General features: G+C 52.1%; 2 protein-coding genes across 7 annotated transcripts in view; one reads left to right on the top strand and one right to left on the bottom strand.

The window, feature by feature from the left end:
* The window catches only part of APOBR (apolipoprotein B receptor), a 4923-nt gene extending 3479 nt beyond the window's left edge, over nucleotides 1–1444 (bottom strand). The window contains exons 1-2 of the mRNA XM_017519134.2: nucleotides 1326–1444; nucleotides 110–977 (exon numbers count right to left, since the gene is read on the bottom strand). Coding sequence (XP_017374623.2) covers nucleotides 110–977; nucleotides 1326–1382 — 925 coding nt within the window. The 5' untranslated portion in view covers nucleotides 1383–1444. The remainder of the gene's footprint in view (nucleotides 1–109; nucleotides 978–1325) is intronic.
* A 315-nt stretch (nucleotides 1445–1759) lies between these two features.
* The window catches only part of CLN3 (CLN3 lysosomal/endosomal transmembrane protein, battenin), an 18867-nt gene continuing 3807 nt past the window's right edge, over nucleotides 1760–16819 (top strand). The window contains exons 1-15 of one of the 6 annotated variants that reach the window (XM_037735130.1): nucleotides 1760–2074; nucleotides 2822–2987; nucleotides 4344–4484; nucleotides 4680–5034; nucleotides 7425–7521; nucleotides 8931–9002; nucleotides 9846–9925; nucleotides 10046–10131; nucleotides 10891–10963; nucleotides 11051–11194; nucleotides 13611–13723; nucleotides 15342–15388; nucleotides 15469–15537; nucleotides 15632–15687; nucleotides 15815–15908. In XM_037735130.1, the coding sequence (XP_037591058.1) occupies nucleotides 4751–5034; nucleotides 7425–7521; nucleotides 8931–9002; nucleotides 9846–9925; nucleotides 10046–10131; nucleotides 10891–10963; nucleotides 11051–11194; nucleotides 13611–13723; nucleotides 15342–15388; nucleotides 15469–15537; nucleotides 15632–15687; nucleotides 15815–15908 (1215 nt within the window). In that variant the 5' untranslated portion in view covers nucleotides 1760–2074; nucleotides 2822–2987; nucleotides 4344–4484; nucleotides 4680–4750. Of the gene's footprint in view, nucleotides 2075–2793; nucleotides 2988–3715; nucleotides 3778–3845; nucleotides 4485–4679; nucleotides 5035–7424; nucleotides 7522–8930; nucleotides 9003–9845; nucleotides 9926–10045; nucleotides 10132–10890; nucleotides 10964–11050; nucleotides 11195–13610; nucleotides 13724–15341; nucleotides 15389–15468; nucleotides 15538–15631; nucleotides 15688–15814; nucleotides 15909–16819 lie in introns of those variants that run through there. The other 5 variants (XM_037735128.1, XM_037735129.1, XM_037735131.1 and 2 more) reach the window with 5 other exon arrangements.

Below are 16819 nucleotides of genomic sequence, written 5' to 3'. Positions count from 1 at the left end.
GCCTCCTCCCCTCCTGAGGCTGCCTCCTCCCCTCCTGAGGCTGTCCCGGCCTCCTCCACTCCTGAGGCTGCCTCCTCCCTGCCTGAGGTTGTCCCAGCCTCCTCCTGGCCTGAGGCTGTCCTGGCTTCCTCCCCATCTAAAATTATCCTGGCCTCCTCCCTACCTGGAGTTGTCCTAGCCTCCTCTCTGCCTAAGGCTGTCCAGTCCTCAGACTCTGCCCCTGGGCCCCGTGTCACCTGTGCCTTTCTGCTTTCACTGGCCTCCTCCACCACCACAACCTCTTCTCCCTTCCCAGCCCATTCAGCCCCGGGTCCCTCAGTTTCCTCGGCATCTGCCTCCCTGATCCCCTGCTCAGTATCCAGGTCGTCCCCTGCCGCCTTTGTCCCGCAAGCACCAGCCTTCCCCTCCCACTCCCTGTGCCAGGTCCACTCTGACTCCACCCCTCTGGCCATCCCTGGCTGTCTTGCCCTGACCTCTTCCTCCTCCTCCTCCTCCTCCTCCTGTTCCCAGGTTCTCAGCCTCTCCTCTCTGTTCACTTCCTGCTCATCGGGCTCCTGCCTCTCCTGGGCCTGGCCGCTCCTGTCTTGGCAAGCCCTAGACCCTACCTTGGACTTCTTTCTGGCCTCCAAGGGGGCACTTGGCTCCTGGCACCTGGCTGCCTTGGCTGCCTCCCCAGCCCCACTGTCCTGCCTCTCTGCTTGGGACCCATGGGAGCTGCCATCTCCCCAGCTCCAGGTCTGTTCTGCAGCTGAGCTCCCGGCTTCACGTCTTCCGTCCTCCCCAGGCCCTCTCAGCCGTCCAGCCCCCTGGCTTTGGCCACCTCTCCGGCCCTCCAGGGCCTCCTGGGCTTCCTCCTCTACAACCTTCCCTGTCCTTCCCACTGCCACCGCCCCCAGTTCCTCAGCTGCCCGCGCCTCCGGCTCTACAGTGGGGACTGCGTCTCCCAAGAGGTAGGCGACAAAGGTGCCGAGGGAATCCTAGAAAAAAAGAGGGAGGGGAGAGGCATTAAGGGGAGTCCCAGCGCTTTCCCAGGGGGCCCTGGCTGGAGGAGTCCAGGTTAAGGAAGAGGGTCCTGGGATCTGGGAGGAGAAGAGGATTTGCAGAAGTAGTCAGAAAGGGCGTGGATTAGGGGTGTGAGGATGCTGGTGTGGGGGTGGGGACTGAAATTTAGAAACGGTTAGGCTGGAGCCTGATCCCAAGAAAGCAATCTCCAGTCTGAGGAGACCAAAGGGAGGAGGGGAAAGGTAAGGCCCCAGGGGAGGTGCCCAGAGGTGAGGCCCCAGGAAACGGGGTGCAAGTCTCGGGCAGCTCTTTGCCCCTCTCACCAGTGCCCCCCTCAAGGCCTGGTGCAGCCCAGGGAGGTGTAGCCGGAGAAAGTCCATCCTGTCTGTCTCTGTCCGTGTGTCCAGAAAGTTGATAATGACTGTCCCCACCCACCAAGACAAGCCAGTCTTCCCCAGGACGCAAGACACTTCCTCTTCCCCTGTGTCTCCCTGACACGTCCCCACCCTGGGCCCTGCCCCTGGCCCCCGATGCCCACAGCAACTCCCACTGCAGCCTTGGAAATGGGTGAACATCACACAGGGTCTCAGGCGCTCGTTTGGAAATAAAGGGCAAGGGAGAGGCCGGAAAGGACAAGGTGGAAACAGGAGTCCTTAGAGCTGGGGGTGGGGAAGGGGGAGGGAGGGGACATGTGGCAATGGCAGCTCAAGTGACTCAGGTCTTGTATCCACACCTCAGCCATTTCCGTCTCCCCTACAAGCCGCAGACCCTCTGCGAGAGGAAGCTGGGGTTTGTGGTTCCTGTTTTGCCTGAGGAGTAAGAGCAGCAGTGACGAGGGTGCTGTTGGGAGCTCTGACACATTTCACTGTCATTGCTGCTTCCCTGAGAGGCGGAAGGGGCTGGATTGGTGGCTCCAGTGCACAACCCCTCATCTATGATTAGCCTCACAAGAGAGAACTTGGCTAAACTTTGTACTGTAGCCTTATCTGTGTCTTCCTCCCACCGTCCTGTGACTTCCTTGATGGCAGATGCCACGTATGAAACGCTGCTGCATTTCTAGAGCCCTGCACAGGTAATAGGATTCCACTTTCCATCAGTTGAGTGATGTGGGAGGCCTCCTCCCCTCCCTGCCTGGCCTTTGGAGTCCCAGAGGCAGGCCTCCCAAAGTGCTGTGATTATAGGTGTGACCCACCGCTCCCCGCTGCCTCAGGAATTTTTTTTTTTACCCTAAAGGGGAGGGGGTCACATTTTTCTTTTTTATTTTACTTTTGATTTTTTTTTTTTTTTGAGACGGAGTTTCACTCATGTTACCCAGGCTGGAGTGCAATGGCGCGATCTCGGCTCACCGCAACCTCCGCCTCCTGGGTTCAGGCAATTCTCCTGCCTCAGCCTCCTGAGTAGCTGGGATTACAGGCATGCACCACCATGCCCAGCTAATTTTTTGCATTTTTAGTAGAGACGGGGTTTCACCATGTTGACCAGGATGGTCTCGATCTCTTGACCTCATGATCCACCCGCCTCGGCCTCCCAAAGTGCTGGGATTACAGGCTTGAGCCACCACGCCCAGCTACTTTTGATTTTTTGAGACTGAGTCTCATTCTGTCACCCAGGCTGGAATGCAGTGGTGAGATCTTGGCTGTGCCTCCCAGATTCAAATGATTCTCCTGCCTCAGCCTCCCAAGTAGCTGGGATTACAGGTGTGCGTCACCACGCTTGGATAATTTTTGTATCTTTAGTATAAACGGGGTTTTCACCACCTTGGCCAGGCTGGTCTTGAACTCTTGCTCTCAGGTGATCAGCCCACTTTGGCCTCCCAAAGTGCAGGGATTACAGGCATGAGCCACCTCTTCCCGCCAGAGGACACATTTCAAACAGCATTCTGAAGACATGGTGGTAAGAAAGAGCAGATAGAGGTGACACAGCGCACAGCGGAGATGAGGCCAAGGACAAGGGAACGCAGGATGCCGCTCCCCACCTAGAGGGAGGTAAGGGTATGACTCCTTATTTGGAACCACACAAAGTAACTTAGCTCTATCTCTTCCCATACCCTCCTTCTCTCCTCCCAAGCCCCACTTTCCTATTCCAATTAGGGCAGTTGGATGAAATCACAGAATCAGAATCTTGGGCCGTAATTAAAATAATTTAGTCTGGCGGAGCGCGGTGGCTCACACCTGTAGTCACCGCACATTGGGAGGCTGAGGCAGGTGGATTGCTTGAGCCCAGGAGTTTGAGGCCAGCCCGGGCAACATGGCAAAATCCTGTCTCTACAAAAAGTACAAAAATCAGCTGGGCACAGTGCTGTGCACCTGCTGTCGCAGCTACTCGGGATGCTGAGGTGGAAGGATTGCCTAAGCCTGGGAGGTCAAAGTTGCAGCAAACCAAGATCCTGACACTGCCCTCCAGCCTGGGCAGCAGAGCAAGACTCTGTGCTAAAAAAAGAAAAAAATCGGGTCGAAGCACCAACTTTGATGGAGGCAGGAATCCTGCAGCAGCCTACAGCCAACCCAATGGCTCCCTGCCTCTGGTGCTCTATTTCTTATCACCATACAGGTCTCTAAGGTCACCTTTAGGTCTAACATTGTATGATTATCAGCAACTTTCCAATTTTTTCATATATATATATATATATATATATGTATATCTTCTTTTCTTTTTACATTTTTCTTTTTTTTGGACAGGATCTCTGTCGCCCAGGCTGGAGTGCAGTGGCGGGATCATAGCTCACTGTAGCTTCAATCTCCTAGGGACAGTGATCCTCCCACCTCAGCCTCCAAGGTATCTACGACTACAGGCATGCGCCACCATGCCCAGCTAATTTTTGTTGTACATGTATGTGTGTGTATATATATATACATATATGTACCTTGGTTTTCTCATCTGTAGCACCGGGGGTTGAACCGCCGTGATATTTTTTGGTTCTAGGATAATTTGGAAAAGGGAATCTCTTAACATCTTGGATACTGTCAATAGATAATTCATGAAAACCCCTTAGGTGGATGTTATGTTTATTTAGGTCTCTAAAATAATTTGTAAGGGCAACAGATGGGAGTAAGAATGATCTGACGCTGGTCGTCTTTGTTCGCAACAGAAACAGACCTGCCTAAAAAAAAAGGAAGGGCGGGGGGAGGAGTAGGCGGGTGGTCATATTTGTTTCTGGCAAGTGAGTACTGAAGGAAAAGGAGCTGAAGCCTCCGCAGCCACGACTAGTGCTGGCAGGATACCGTCTCGGTCTTGGGCGCCATTGATCTAAGGTCATGGCTCTACTTGCTGCTCCCACCGGCTCCAGTTTAAAACCTACTGTTCCAAGGTTCTCCGGCTTCTCCCTTTCTCACGCTCCAAAGCTGAGAAGGCCCAAAGCGAAGACAGAGAGGACCCGGAAGTAGGGAGGACCTCCGAGCACGTGATGGGGGAACCCGCGGGTGCTGTCACGTGACCCGACAACCTGCCTCTTCACTGTGCCGCACGTTCTGCTGCTCTTAAAGGTACAGGCCGCAGGGTCCCTCCTGTAGACGGGGCGGGGGCAGAGTCCGATGGGTGGGGCGTGGTGGGTCGTAGTGGGTCGTGGGGCGCGCGAGATGGAGTCCTGGGCTTTCCTGATGGATCACGGGGCGCGAGCGCCGCAGACAAGCCAGAGCTGGGACCGACAATCGGACGTTGATCCTTGTCGCCTGTCACAGACCCTCATCCCTCCCGTGGGAGCCCCCTCTGGACACTTTGTGACCCTGGACCCTTGGGGGACCTGAACTTGATGCCATGGGAGGCTGTGCGGGCTCGCGACGGCGCCTTTCGGATTCCGAGGGTGAGTATTCCTGCCCACCCTCCTGGGAGCGACCACCTCTGGCTCGCAGCCCACCCGAGGGGAGTGACAGCTGACTCGGCCCCGGGAGGACACGCATGGGGCCGTCGTGTGCCTGAGAGTGGGTGGGGGTCATGCTCTCTTCTCACTCTCCCAGGGGAGGAGACCGTCCCGGAGCCCCGGCTCCCTCTGTTGGACCGTCAGAGTGCGCATTGGAAGAACGCGGTGGGCTTCTGGTGAGTGACCTGAGAGTTCAGCAAAAGTGACAGTGGCATAGGAAGAGGGAAGTGACAGGAGGACAGGGGGAAGAAAGAGTTGAGCTGCTCACAGGAACAGAACCCACAAAGATTTACCGAATCCACTGGTTTGCCCCCAGGCAGCATGTAAATTTTCCAAACTTCATTCCTTATCATCTTCCGGCTTTGGCCGGATCCTCATACCACCTGTAGGATTATTTACTTGTGTTTTTCCTCCAGCCATTTCAGCCTTGAAGTTTTTTAATGCATGTATTTTTAAAAAGAAAACTTTAAATCACTACTCCACATGGAAAACCAGTATTTTCTTAATGAACATTTAAATAAATGCATCACTACTAAAACTTTTTATTTTAATTTATTTTATCTTATTATTATTTTTTTCTTTTTGGGACAGAGTCTTACTCTGTTGCCCAGGTTGGAATGCAGTGGTGCAGTCACAGCTCACTGAAGCCTGGAACTCCTGGGCTCAAGTGATCCTCCCACTTCCTCCTCCAAATAGCTGTGACTACAGGTGTGCACTACCACACCTGGCTAATTTTTTTATTTTTTATAGAGACGGGATCTCACTTTGGGAACTGGACTGGTGTCCAACCCCTGGCCTCAAGTGATCCTCCTACCTCAACCTCCCAAAGTGCTGAGATTACAAGCATGAGCCACCATGCTGGGCCTAAAACTTTTTTATTTTATTTTATTTTATTATTTTATTTTTGAGACAGAGTCTCACTGTGTCTCCCAGGCTACAGTGCAGTTGCCTGATCTTGGCTCACCAAAACCTCCACCTCCCAGGTTCAAGCTATTCTCCTGCCTCAGCCCCCTGAGTAGCTGGGATTACAGGCATGTGCCACCACACACAGCTAATTTTTTGTATTTTTAGTAGAGATGGGATTTCACTGTGTTGGCCAGGCTGGTCTCGAACTCCTGATCTCTGGTGATCTGCCTTCCTCCACCTCCCAAAGTGTTGGGATTACAGGGTGAGCCACCACGCCCAACCCTAAAACTTTTTAAAAGGTCATCCATCCATCCACCTTCAAAACGTATTCAAATACCGAGCCTTGGGAAATACTTTTAGCATTAACCTAAACGTTGAGGACTTGGGTCCTCAATCCACTTCCAGACTGGGTTGGAAGTGGCTTCCCATGTACTATGTGGAAGAGTCACTTAACCTCTCTAAGCCTGGTTCCTCAACAGTCAAATGGGAAGAGGAGTATTGTAATTCTACTTCAAAGGCTTATGAAAAGGCCCCTGATGAAATCTGTGGCACGAGACCCAGATTCCCTCCCATTGCTGAGTGCAGCTCTGGGAGATGACAGTAAGCAGACGGAACCTTCCTGGATCCTAAAGGCCTTTAGTCTTATCTTGTTTTGATCCATGCAGCATCTTGTGGGGTAGTCAGGAGAGAAATTGGTGTCCCCATTTTACACATGAGTAGACTGAGAAAGTGGGAAGAGGCAGACTTGGGACTTGAACACAGTCCCTTCAATTTCCAGCTCCAGGATTTTTTTCTTTTCTTTTCTTTTCTTTTTTTTTTTTTTTTTTTGGAGACAGAGTCTTGCCCTGTTGCCCAGTCTGGAGTGCAGTGGCGATCTTGGCTCACTATAACCTCCACCTCCCTGGTTCAGGTGATTCTCCTGCCTCAGCCTCCCAAGTAGCTGGGATTACAGGCTCAAGCCACCATGACCAACTGATTTTTGTATTTTTAGTAGAGACAGGGTTTCGTCATGTTGGCCAGGCTTGTCTCAAACTCCTGGCCTCAAATGATCTGCCCACCTTGGCCTCCCAAAGTGCTGGGATTACGGGTGTGAGCCACCGCACCTGGCTGCCCCAGGATTTTTTTTTTTCTTAATGTACTGCAGTGTGTCAGAGGATGAGAAATGCCCCAGGAACTGAGTCCCAGTGGGAGCTCAGAGGAGAGAGTGGTCACAGAGAGCTTCCAGGAGAGGCCTTAGAGGCAGGAAGTGAATCCAAGTCTGAGATCCCAAAGCCCTTATTTCTTCCTTTTATTTTTTATTTTTGTGACAGGGTCTTGCTCTGTCACCCAGGCTGGAATGCAGTGGCGTGATCACAGGTCACTGCAGCCTCTAACTCCTAGACTCAAACAGTCCTCCCCCTCAGCCTCCCAAGTAGCTGGGATAACAGTGCGAGCCACCACACCTGGCTAAATTTTAAATTTTTTGTAGAGACAGGGGTCTCACTATGCGCCCAAGCGCCAAAGCCTATATTTCTGACCCCAACACTGAATGAGGATGGGATCTGGTGATAGAAAAAAAGAGGGAGCTGATTGAAGGGCACAGGTAAGGGGAGATTTGGCATGAAGGCTGCAGATGGCTGCAGGATCCAAAGGGAGCTGAGACCTGGCCTGCTCCTTCCAGGCTGCTGGGCCTTTGCAACAACTTCTCTTACGTGGTGATGCTGAGTGCCGCCCATGACATCCTTAGCCATGAGAGGACATCGGGAAACCAGAGCCATGTAAGTGACCCTCTCTCTACCACCACCACCGTGGTTAGTCCCTGTGGGAAGATGAGGGCATGGGACAGAGGCCCCCTTGAAAAACTCATGGAATGGGGTGGGACAAGGGGGCTAAAGTTTCCAGTCTCTGGCTGGGTGCAGTGGCTCATGCCTGTAATCCCAGCACTTTGGGAGGCCAAGACGGGCAGATTACCTGAGGTCAGGAGTTCGAGACCAGCCTGACCAACATGGTGAAACCCTGTCTCTACTACAAATACAAAAAAATTAGCTGGGCGTGGTGGTGGGCACCGGTAATCCCAGCTACTCGGGAGGCTGAGGCAGGAGAATTGCTTGAACCCAGGAGGTGGAGGTTGCAGTGACGCGAGATTGCATCACAAGATCACATCATTGCACTCCAGCCTGGGCGACAGAGGGAGACTCAGTCTCAAAAAAAAAAAAAGTTTCCAGTCTTCCAGACCCCCAGAGCAGGAAGGGAATTTAAGAGATTCATGAGCACCAGTTTTGTAAACTTCAACATTGGCTGGGTGAGATAGTCATCTATAGCAGGGTTTCTTAACCTGGGGCCTGTGACATTTTGGGTGGGGTGAGTCTTTGTTGTGGGGCCCTCTTGTGCATTGTGAGACATTTAGCAGCCTCCCTGGCTTCTACCCACTCAATGCCAGTAGCACACCCTGTGACCCCCCAGTAGTGACAACCAAGAATGTCTCTAAACATTGCGAAATGTTCCCTGGAGGGGTGGTACTGTCCTTGGTTGAGAACCACCTGTCTGTGGTAAGCTGGGGCGTGCATGTCCCATCCAAATGGAGCAGCTACCACCTGGCAGGTCCAAGATCAGATTTTCTGGCAACCCATATTTTAATATGAAAGCTCTTGAGGTTGGGCTCAGTGGCTCACGCCTATAATCCCAGAACTTTGGGAGGCCGAGGAGGGTGGATCACCTGAGGACAGGAAACCACCCTGGCCAACATGGTGAAACCCAGCCTCTACTAAAAATACAAAAATTAGCTGGGCATGGTGGTGCACACCTGTAGTCCAAGCTACTCAGGGGGCTGAGGCAGGAGAATTGCTTGAACTGGGAGGCGGAGGTTGCGGTGAGCCAAGATCACACCTCTGCACTCCAGCCTGGGCAACAGAGTGAGACTGCATTAAAAAAAAAAAAAGAAAGCTCTTGAATGTGTTACCTAAACAAAGTCCATTCACAGGGCCATCTTTGGCCCGTGTCTAGTAGAGTGAGACTCATATGGAAACCCCCTCTTCATCGTGCATGCAGAGAAGCTGAGGTCCTGAGAGGTCGGTCACTGCTGACCCAAAGCCATCCTTCAAGTGAAGGCAGAGCTGGGACTGGAGCCAGGCTCTGTGTGTCTATCCCTCTGCCTCCTGGAGTGAAAGATGTTCTTCTCTCCCATCAGGTGGACCCAAGCCCAACACCCATCCCCCACAACAGCTCATCACGATTTGACTGCAACTCTGTCTCCACAGCTGTGCGTACTTATCTCACCTGTCCCCTCCTGACCCAGGGACCCTGGGTCTGCAGACCCCACTCCTAGCCCTTCACTACCCAGCTGGGACTGTCATGATGAAAACAATTGAGACCTGGGCCGGGTATAGTGGCTCACATCTGTAATCCCAGGGCTTTGGGAGGCCATAGTGGGAGGATCACTTGAGCCTGGGAGTTTGAGACCAGCCTGGGCAATCTAGTGAGATCCCATCTTAAGAAAAAAAATATATATATATGTAATAATTGAGATCTTAATATAATTTCTGAGGCCGAGGTGGGCTGATCATTTGAGGCCTGTAGTTAGAGACCAGCCTGGCCAACATGGTGAAACCCCGTCTCTACTAACAATACAAAAATTAGCCAGGCATGGTGGCACATGCCTATAATCCCAGCTACTCAGGAGGCTGAGGCAGGAGAATCACTTGAACCAGAGAGGCAGAGGTTACAGTGAGCCAAGATCAAGCCATTACACTCCAGCCTGGACGACAGAGTGAGACTCTGTCTCTGTCTCAAAACATATATATAGATATAAAATTTCTGAGCTGTTTCTGTACGTAGCATATATTAGCTCAATTAATCCACACAGCAGTCCTGTGAGCTAGACGCTGTGATATCCCCATTTTCCAGAGAAGGAAATTGAAGCTCAGAGAATATAAACTCTTGATACACAACTAAGGAGTGGCAGAGCTGAGACTTGAACCCAGCTCTGCCTGACTCCAGATCCTGTGTAGCAGACCTGTTTGGCCAGCTCCTGCCTCTCCTCGGCCACGTGGCTGGGAGGGTTATACCCTGGAAGCTCTGGGGTCTCACTCTATTCTCCTGTCAGGCCGTGCTCCTGGCGGACATCCTCCCCACACTCGTCATCAAATTGTTGGCTCCTATTGGCCTTCACCTACTGCCCTACAGGTCTGCGTGGAGGTGGCGGGAGGCAGGGCGGGCGGGAGCTGAGAGTGGGGAGGCTGGGAGGGCTGGAGAGCTGAGAGTAGAGGCTGACCTCCCCCTTCCCTCCCCTTCTCACCCCCTCAGCCCCCGGGTTCTCGTCAGTGGGATTTGTGCTGCTGGAAGCTTCGTCCTGGTTGCCTCTTCTCATTCTGTGGGGACCAGCCTATGTGGTGAGTGTGTGGTTCTGTGTCAGGTGGGGAGCCCCCAGGAATCACATTGAATCATTTGTGGGGAGAGTCTCCCCAGCCTCCCATAGGAAAGGGATTCATTCCGTCACCCACAGAAGCCTGCTAGGGCTGTCAGCAGTAGGAGATGGGAGACAGACAATTTGGGCAGGTGGTGGAGGAGATGGGAGAAACTGGATGGATTAGATGGAGATTGAGGTCAACAGAGTCAAGACTCTGGGATGGGCCAGGCATGGTGTCTTATGCCTGGAATCCCAGCAGTTTGGGAGGCTGAGGCAGGCGGACCACCGGAGGTCCGGAGTTTTGAAACCAACCTGGCCAACATGGTGAATCCCTGTCTCTACCAAAAACACAAAAATTAGTTCGGTGTGGTGGCACACACCTGTAATCTCAGCTACTCAGGAGGCTGAGGCAGGAGAATCTCTTGAACCCAGGAGGCAGAGGTTGCAGTGAGCCAAGATCACGCCACTGCCGTCCAGCCTGGGCAACAGAGTGAGACTCCATCTCAAAAACAAAGAAAAGAAAAAGACTGTGATGGAAGGGTGGAGACATCAAGGGTGCCTGTCTGCCCCTGGTCTGATGACTGGATGGATGGAGGTACCACTCCCCATGAAGGGACTCACAGAGGATGGGGGCTCTGCTTCAGACCCGGAACCTGGCCGGTGTGCCGTGGCCAGACACCTTAGGGGCCTGGGCAATGCGGCAAGGCGAGGTGTGACCATCCCAGTGCTTCTCTCCCCCAAGGTGTGGTCTTGGCTAGCATCTCATCAGGCCTGGGGGAGGTCACCTTCCTCTCCCTCACTGCCTTCTACCCCAGGTAAGCAGGTCGAGGAGGGAGTAGGGGGAGAGACTGTCCCATGACCGGCCTTGGTCCTCCTGAACCCCCCTGTGTTCTCCTTCCCAGGGCTGTGATCTCCTGGTGGTCCTCAGGAACTGGGGGAGCTGGGCTGCTGGGGGCCCTGTCCTACCTGGGCCTCACCCAGGCTGGCCTTTCCCCTCAGCACACCCTGCTGTCCATGCTGGGTATCCCTGCCGTGCTGCTGGCCAGGTGAGCTGCCCTGAGCCAGGAAGGAGAGGGGTCCAATGAGAGAAAACTTGACCATGGCTGTGTGCAGTGGCTCATGCCTGTAATCCCAGCACTTTGGGAGGCCAAGAAGGGCGGATCACCTGAGGTCAGGAAACTATCCTAGCCAACATGGTGAAACCCCGTCTCTACTAAAAATACAAAAATTAGCCGGGTGTGGTGGCAGGCGCCTGTAATCCCAGCTACTCAGGAGGCTGAGACAGGAGAATCGTTTGAATCTGGGAGGCAGCGGTTACAATGAGCAGAGATTGTGCTGCTGCACTCCAGCCTGGGCAACAGAGTGAGACTCTGTCTCAGGGAAGAAGAAAGAAAGGAAAAAAAAAACTTGATCATGATTGCATCTTCATGTCCCTGTAGCCTTGCTCTGAAGGGAGGTGGAATCCGGACTCTGATAGCCCTGGGTGTGAGTCCTGGGGCTGCTGGTTTTTAGCTGCATGGCTTTGAACAAGTCAGTCTACATCTCTGAATCCTCAGTTTTCCCATATTTCAAATGGCAATCGTTCTTGCATTCCTGGGAGGTGATGCGTGTAATGCCTTCCAGCACAGTGTGGTTCCCAAGGTGATCAGAAGTAGGACGAGGGTGGACTTTATTTGATTAGTTCTTTTTTTCTTCTTTTTTTTTAGACAGAGTCTCACTCTGTCACTCAGGCTGGAGTGCAGTGGCTGACGTGATATCGGCTCACTGCAACCTCAGCCTCCCGGGCTCAAGTGTTTCTCCTGCCTCAACCTCCCGAGTAGCTGGGACTACAGGCCTATACCACCACACCTGGCTAATTTTTTGTATTTTTAGTAGACACAGGGTTTCACTGTGTTGGCCAGGCTAGTCTCGAACTCCTGACCTCAAGTGATCCACCTGCCTTGGCCTCCCATAGTGCTGGGAATACAGGGGTGAGCCACTGCACGCAGCCTGATTAGTTCTGTGTGTATTTTCATGCATATTAGGTTTTGAACTAGCCAATCACACCTGGCCCTTTACAAGATTAGTGCTTAGGACAAATCCAGGTAGAAAAAGTGAGTCCATTTAAAGAAAATTTTTAAATAAAAATTATTATATACAGGAGGAATATGGATATGGCAAATAAAGTGAAGCCAGAACCTTAGTGACTAAAATTGAGGAAGTTCTGGCCTAGCACAGAGCAAATGTATAATTAATGAGAGTTAGAATAATCATTAGAATAATAATGGCAAGAAAACATAACTGACTTGTTTAGTGTGGCCCAGCAGTCCAAACAAAGGCCTTCTGCTCATGTCTGTAATCCCAGTGCTTTAGGAGGCTGAGGCAGGAGGACCACTTGAGGCCAGGAATTTGAGACCAGCCTGGGCAACATAGTGAGACCCCCATCTCTACAAAAAATTGAAAATATGAGACGGGCTTGGTGGCACATGCCTGTAGTCCCAGCTGCTTGGGAGACTGAGGCAGGAGGATTGCTTGAGCCTTGGAGGCTGAGGCTGCGGTGAGTTATGATTGTACCACTGCACTCCAGCCTGGGTAACAGAGAAAAACCCTGTCTCTGAAAGAAATCAAAACAAGGCCGGGCGCAGTGGCTCACGCCTGTAATCCAGCACTTTGGGAGGCCGAGGCTGGTGGATCACGAGATCAAGAGATCAAGACCATCCTGGTCAACATGGTGAAACCTCGTCTCTACTAAAAAATACAAAAAATTAGCTGGGCATAGTGGCGCGTGCCTGTAATCCAGGCTACTCAGGAGGCTGAGGCAGGAGAATTGCCTGAACCCAGGAGGCGGAGGTTGCGGTGAGGCAAGATCGCGCCATTGCACTCCAGCCTGGGTAACGAGCGAAACTCTGCCGCACAAAAAAAAAAAAAAAAAAAGAAATCAAAACAAAACAAAGGCCCATGGATGGAACAACAAGGAGATAAATTCAGCTCCATCTGGGCGCGGTGGCTCACGCCTGTAATCCTAGCACTTTGAGAGGCTGAGGTAGGCAGATCACTTGAGGTCAGGAGTTCGAAACCAGCCTGGCCAACATGGTGAAACCCTGTCTTTACTAAAAATAAAAAATTAGCCAGATGTGGTGGCACATGCCTGTAGTCCCAGCTACTTGAGAGGCTGAGGCAGGAAAATTGCTTGAACCCAGGAGGCGGAGTTGCAGTGAGCCAAGATCACACCACTGCACTCCAGCCTAGGCAACAGTGAGACTCCATCTCAAAAAAAAAAAAAAAAATCAGCTCCAAAGAAAGACGCCTTTGCCCATAGTTGGAGCTCTCCAGCACAGGGTAGGCACCTTAGAGGCAGTGAGCTACCCATCTTTGGAAGTGTTCAGCGGTAGAGGTGTTCCATGGGTAAGAGTGGCCTAGACGGTTCGTGGGACCTTCCCAGCCCAGTAGGGCTCTCTGACCTTGCCTTCCTCCTCCTCCTAGCTATTTCTTATTGCTCACATCTCCTGAGCCCCAGGACCCTGGAGGGGAGGAAGAGGCAGAGAGTGCAGCCCGGCAGCCTCTCATAGGAACCGAGGCCCCAGAGTCGAAGCCAGGTAGGAGACACAGACCCTCTGAGAGGTCACTTTCTTTCTCTCTGGGTCACTTTCTTCTCTCTACAATGGACACAGTTAAGTGGGGAAAGAGAGTGGGCATACTGTTATGGGAAAAGCTTTCATCTATTTCAGAAATACTTGTTGAGGCCGAGCACAGTGGCTCACGCCAGTAATATCCCAGCACTTTGGGAGGCTGAGGCAGGAGGATCGCTGGAGCTCATTAGTTTGAGTCCAGCCTGGGCGACAGAGCAAGACCCTGCCTATCAAAAAAAAAGAAAGAGAAAGAAGAAGGAAGAAAGGAGGGAGGGAGGGAAGGAAGGAGAGAGGAAGGCAGGGAAGGACAGAGGGAGGCAGGGAAGGAAGGAGAACAAGGAAGGAGAGCTCCAATTATGGACAAAGGCTTCCTCCTTTGGAGCTGAATTTTTTTTTTTTTTTTTAAGATGGGGTTTCATCATGATGGCTAGGCTGGTCTTGAACATGTGACCTCAGGTGATCCACCCACCTTAGCCTCCCAAAGTGCTAGGATTACAGGCATAAGCCACCGAGCCCGGCCTTTTTTTTTTTTGAGACAGGAGTCTCACTCTGTCGCCTAGGCTGGAGTGCAGTGGCGCGATCATGGCTCACTGCAAGATCCTTCTTACCCTGTGCCAGGCATTCCAGTCACAAGTGCTGAGGCCCTGCGCTGGGGATGAGCTGGGATGTTCTAGAACCAGAGAAGGGCCCGTGAGACTGGGCAGGGTGGGCCGATGGCCAGCTGTGGAGCTGTACAACAGACGTTGGCTGGGTGCAGTGGCTCACGCCTGTAATTCCAGCACTTTAGGAAGCCGAGGCAAGTGGATCACCTGAGTTTAGGAGTTCAAGACCATCGTGGCCAACATGGAGAAACCCCATCTCTACTAAAAATACAAAAATTAGCCAGGTATGGTGGTGCGTGCCTGTAATCCCAGCTACTAAGGAAGCTGAGGCACAAGAATCGCTTGAACTCAGGAGGCGGAGGTTGCAGTGAGTCAAGATCGAGCTACTGTACTCCAGCCTGAGTGACAGAGTAAGACTCCATCTTAAAAAAAAAGAGAGAGATGTGAAGAAGTCTCACCTGGTTAGCTCTTTTTTTTCATCGTGGTAAACTATGTACATTACTCAGTGTTTACCATTTTATATTTTACTTTATTTTTATCTTATTTTATTTTTTTGAGACGGAGTTTCCCTCTTGTTGCCCTGGCTAGAGTGCAAGGGCACAATATTGGCTCACTGCAACCTCCGCCTCCAGGGTTCGAGTGATTCTCCTGCCTCAGCCTCCCGAGTAGCTGGGATTACAGGCATGTGCCACCATGCCTGGCTAATTTTGTATTTTTAGTAGAAATGGGGTTTCTCCATGTTGGTCAGGCTGGTCTCAAACTCTCAACTTCAGGTGATCCGCCCCCTTTGGCCTCCCAAAGTGCTGGGATTACAGGCGTGAGCCACTGCACTCGGTGATTTTAACCATTTTTAAGTGTCCAATCCAGTGGAATGTAATTTGGTTCCCACTACTGCGTGATCTGGTTAATTCTGGCACATCGGCGCCTCTGCCAAGTCTTAGTGTGAAAACTTTATCTGCCCTTCTCTCTCTGTTCCCCTGCAGGCTCCGGCTCCAGCCTCTCCTTTCAGGAAAGATGGACAGTGTTCAAGGTTCAGATGAAGGCTGGGGTGTGTCCCCGTGGGGGTTGTCCACCTCCGGGCCCCTCGCTTAGATCTTCCGCCTCTTCCAGGGTCTACTGTGGTACATTGTCCCCTTGGTCGTGGTTTACTTTGCTGAGTATTTCATCAACCAGGGACTTGTGAGTGAAGGGTGCTGGGAGGGGTGTGGAGGTGGTGATTGGGGCTGGGACCCACACGGCCCCGTTGATCTTCCCTGTCTGGTCTTTGCTGCAGTTTGAGCTCCTCTTTTTCCGAAACACTTCCCTGAGTCATGCTCAGCAGTACCGCTGGTAAGAGGAGCAAGATACGGTGGGTTGGGAAGGTGCCGTGGTGATGGGGCTGCCCTGCCCAGTAGGCACCTGGGAGAGCAGGTTGTTGCCTGGAGGAGCCTCCTCCCACCCCCTGCCCCCACCTTAGGTACCAGATGCTGTACCAGGCTGGCGTCTTTGCCTCCCGCTCTTCTCTCCGCTGCTGTCGAATCCGTTTCACCTGGGCCCTGGCCCTGCTGCAGGTACCAAGCCCCTGCCCCTCACTCCACTCCCACCTTGGCTCCCAGCTTCCCCAAACCCCGCTGTTTCCCACTATCACTGGGAAGTGTAAATTTTTTTTTTTTTTTTTTTTTTGAGACAGAGTCTCGCTCTGTCTTCCAGGCTGGAGGGCAATGGTGCAGTCTCGGCTCACTGCAACCTCTGCCTCCCAGTTTCAAGTGATTCTCCTGCCTCAGTCTCTTGAGTAGCTGGGATTACAGGCACCCGCCACCATGCCTGGCTAATTTTTATATTTTTAGTAGAGATGGGGTTTCACCATATTGGCTGATTTCGAATACCTGACCTCAGGTGATCTGCCCACCTTGGCCTCCCAAACTGCCGGGATTACAGGGAAGTGTAAATTGTACACTATCATTTCTAAGCACAGGCAGCTGAAGGCCAGGAGGGCTCCATGTAAAGTGTATAGCCTCAGGAGCCAAGCAAAGCTGGTGCAAAACCAGACTTCAGTACTCAACCACTGTGTGACTTTGGGCAGGTCTCAGAACCTGAGTCTCAGTTTCCTCATGTATAAATCGGGTGTGGCCAATACCTATTTTTCAGGGTAGTTGTAAGAAATAGAGATGAGGGAAAGAATGGAAGAACAAGATTTTGTGTGTTGGGGTGTGTGTGTGTGTGTGTGTGTGTGTGTGTGTGTGGTGTGTTGTTGTTGTTGTTTGTTTGTGCTTTTAGTGGAGACAGGGTTTCTCCATGTTGGTCAGGCTGGTCTCGAACTCCCGACCTCAGGTGATCCCCCCGCCTTGGCCTCCCAAGGTGCTGGGATTACAGATGTGTGAGCCATAGTGCCTGGCCCACTTTTAGCTTTTGTAGTTAATATTTTTGTTGTCTCCATTTCTGTAACAGCATGCTTGTATTGCTATTTCTGATTTCATCAGTT

Source organism: Cebus imitator, unplaced genomic scaffold (assembly GCF_001604975.1).
Source record: "Cebus imitator isolate Cc_AM_T3 unplaced genomic scaffold, Cebus_imitator-1.0 Scaffold729, whole genome shotgun sequence".
Lineage (NCBI taxonomy): Eukaryota > Metazoa > Chordata > Mammalia > Primates > Cebidae > Cebus > Cebus imitator.
The sequence above is the reverse complement of the archived record's forward strand: the minus strand, read 5'-3'. Positions and strand labels throughout refer to the sequence as shown.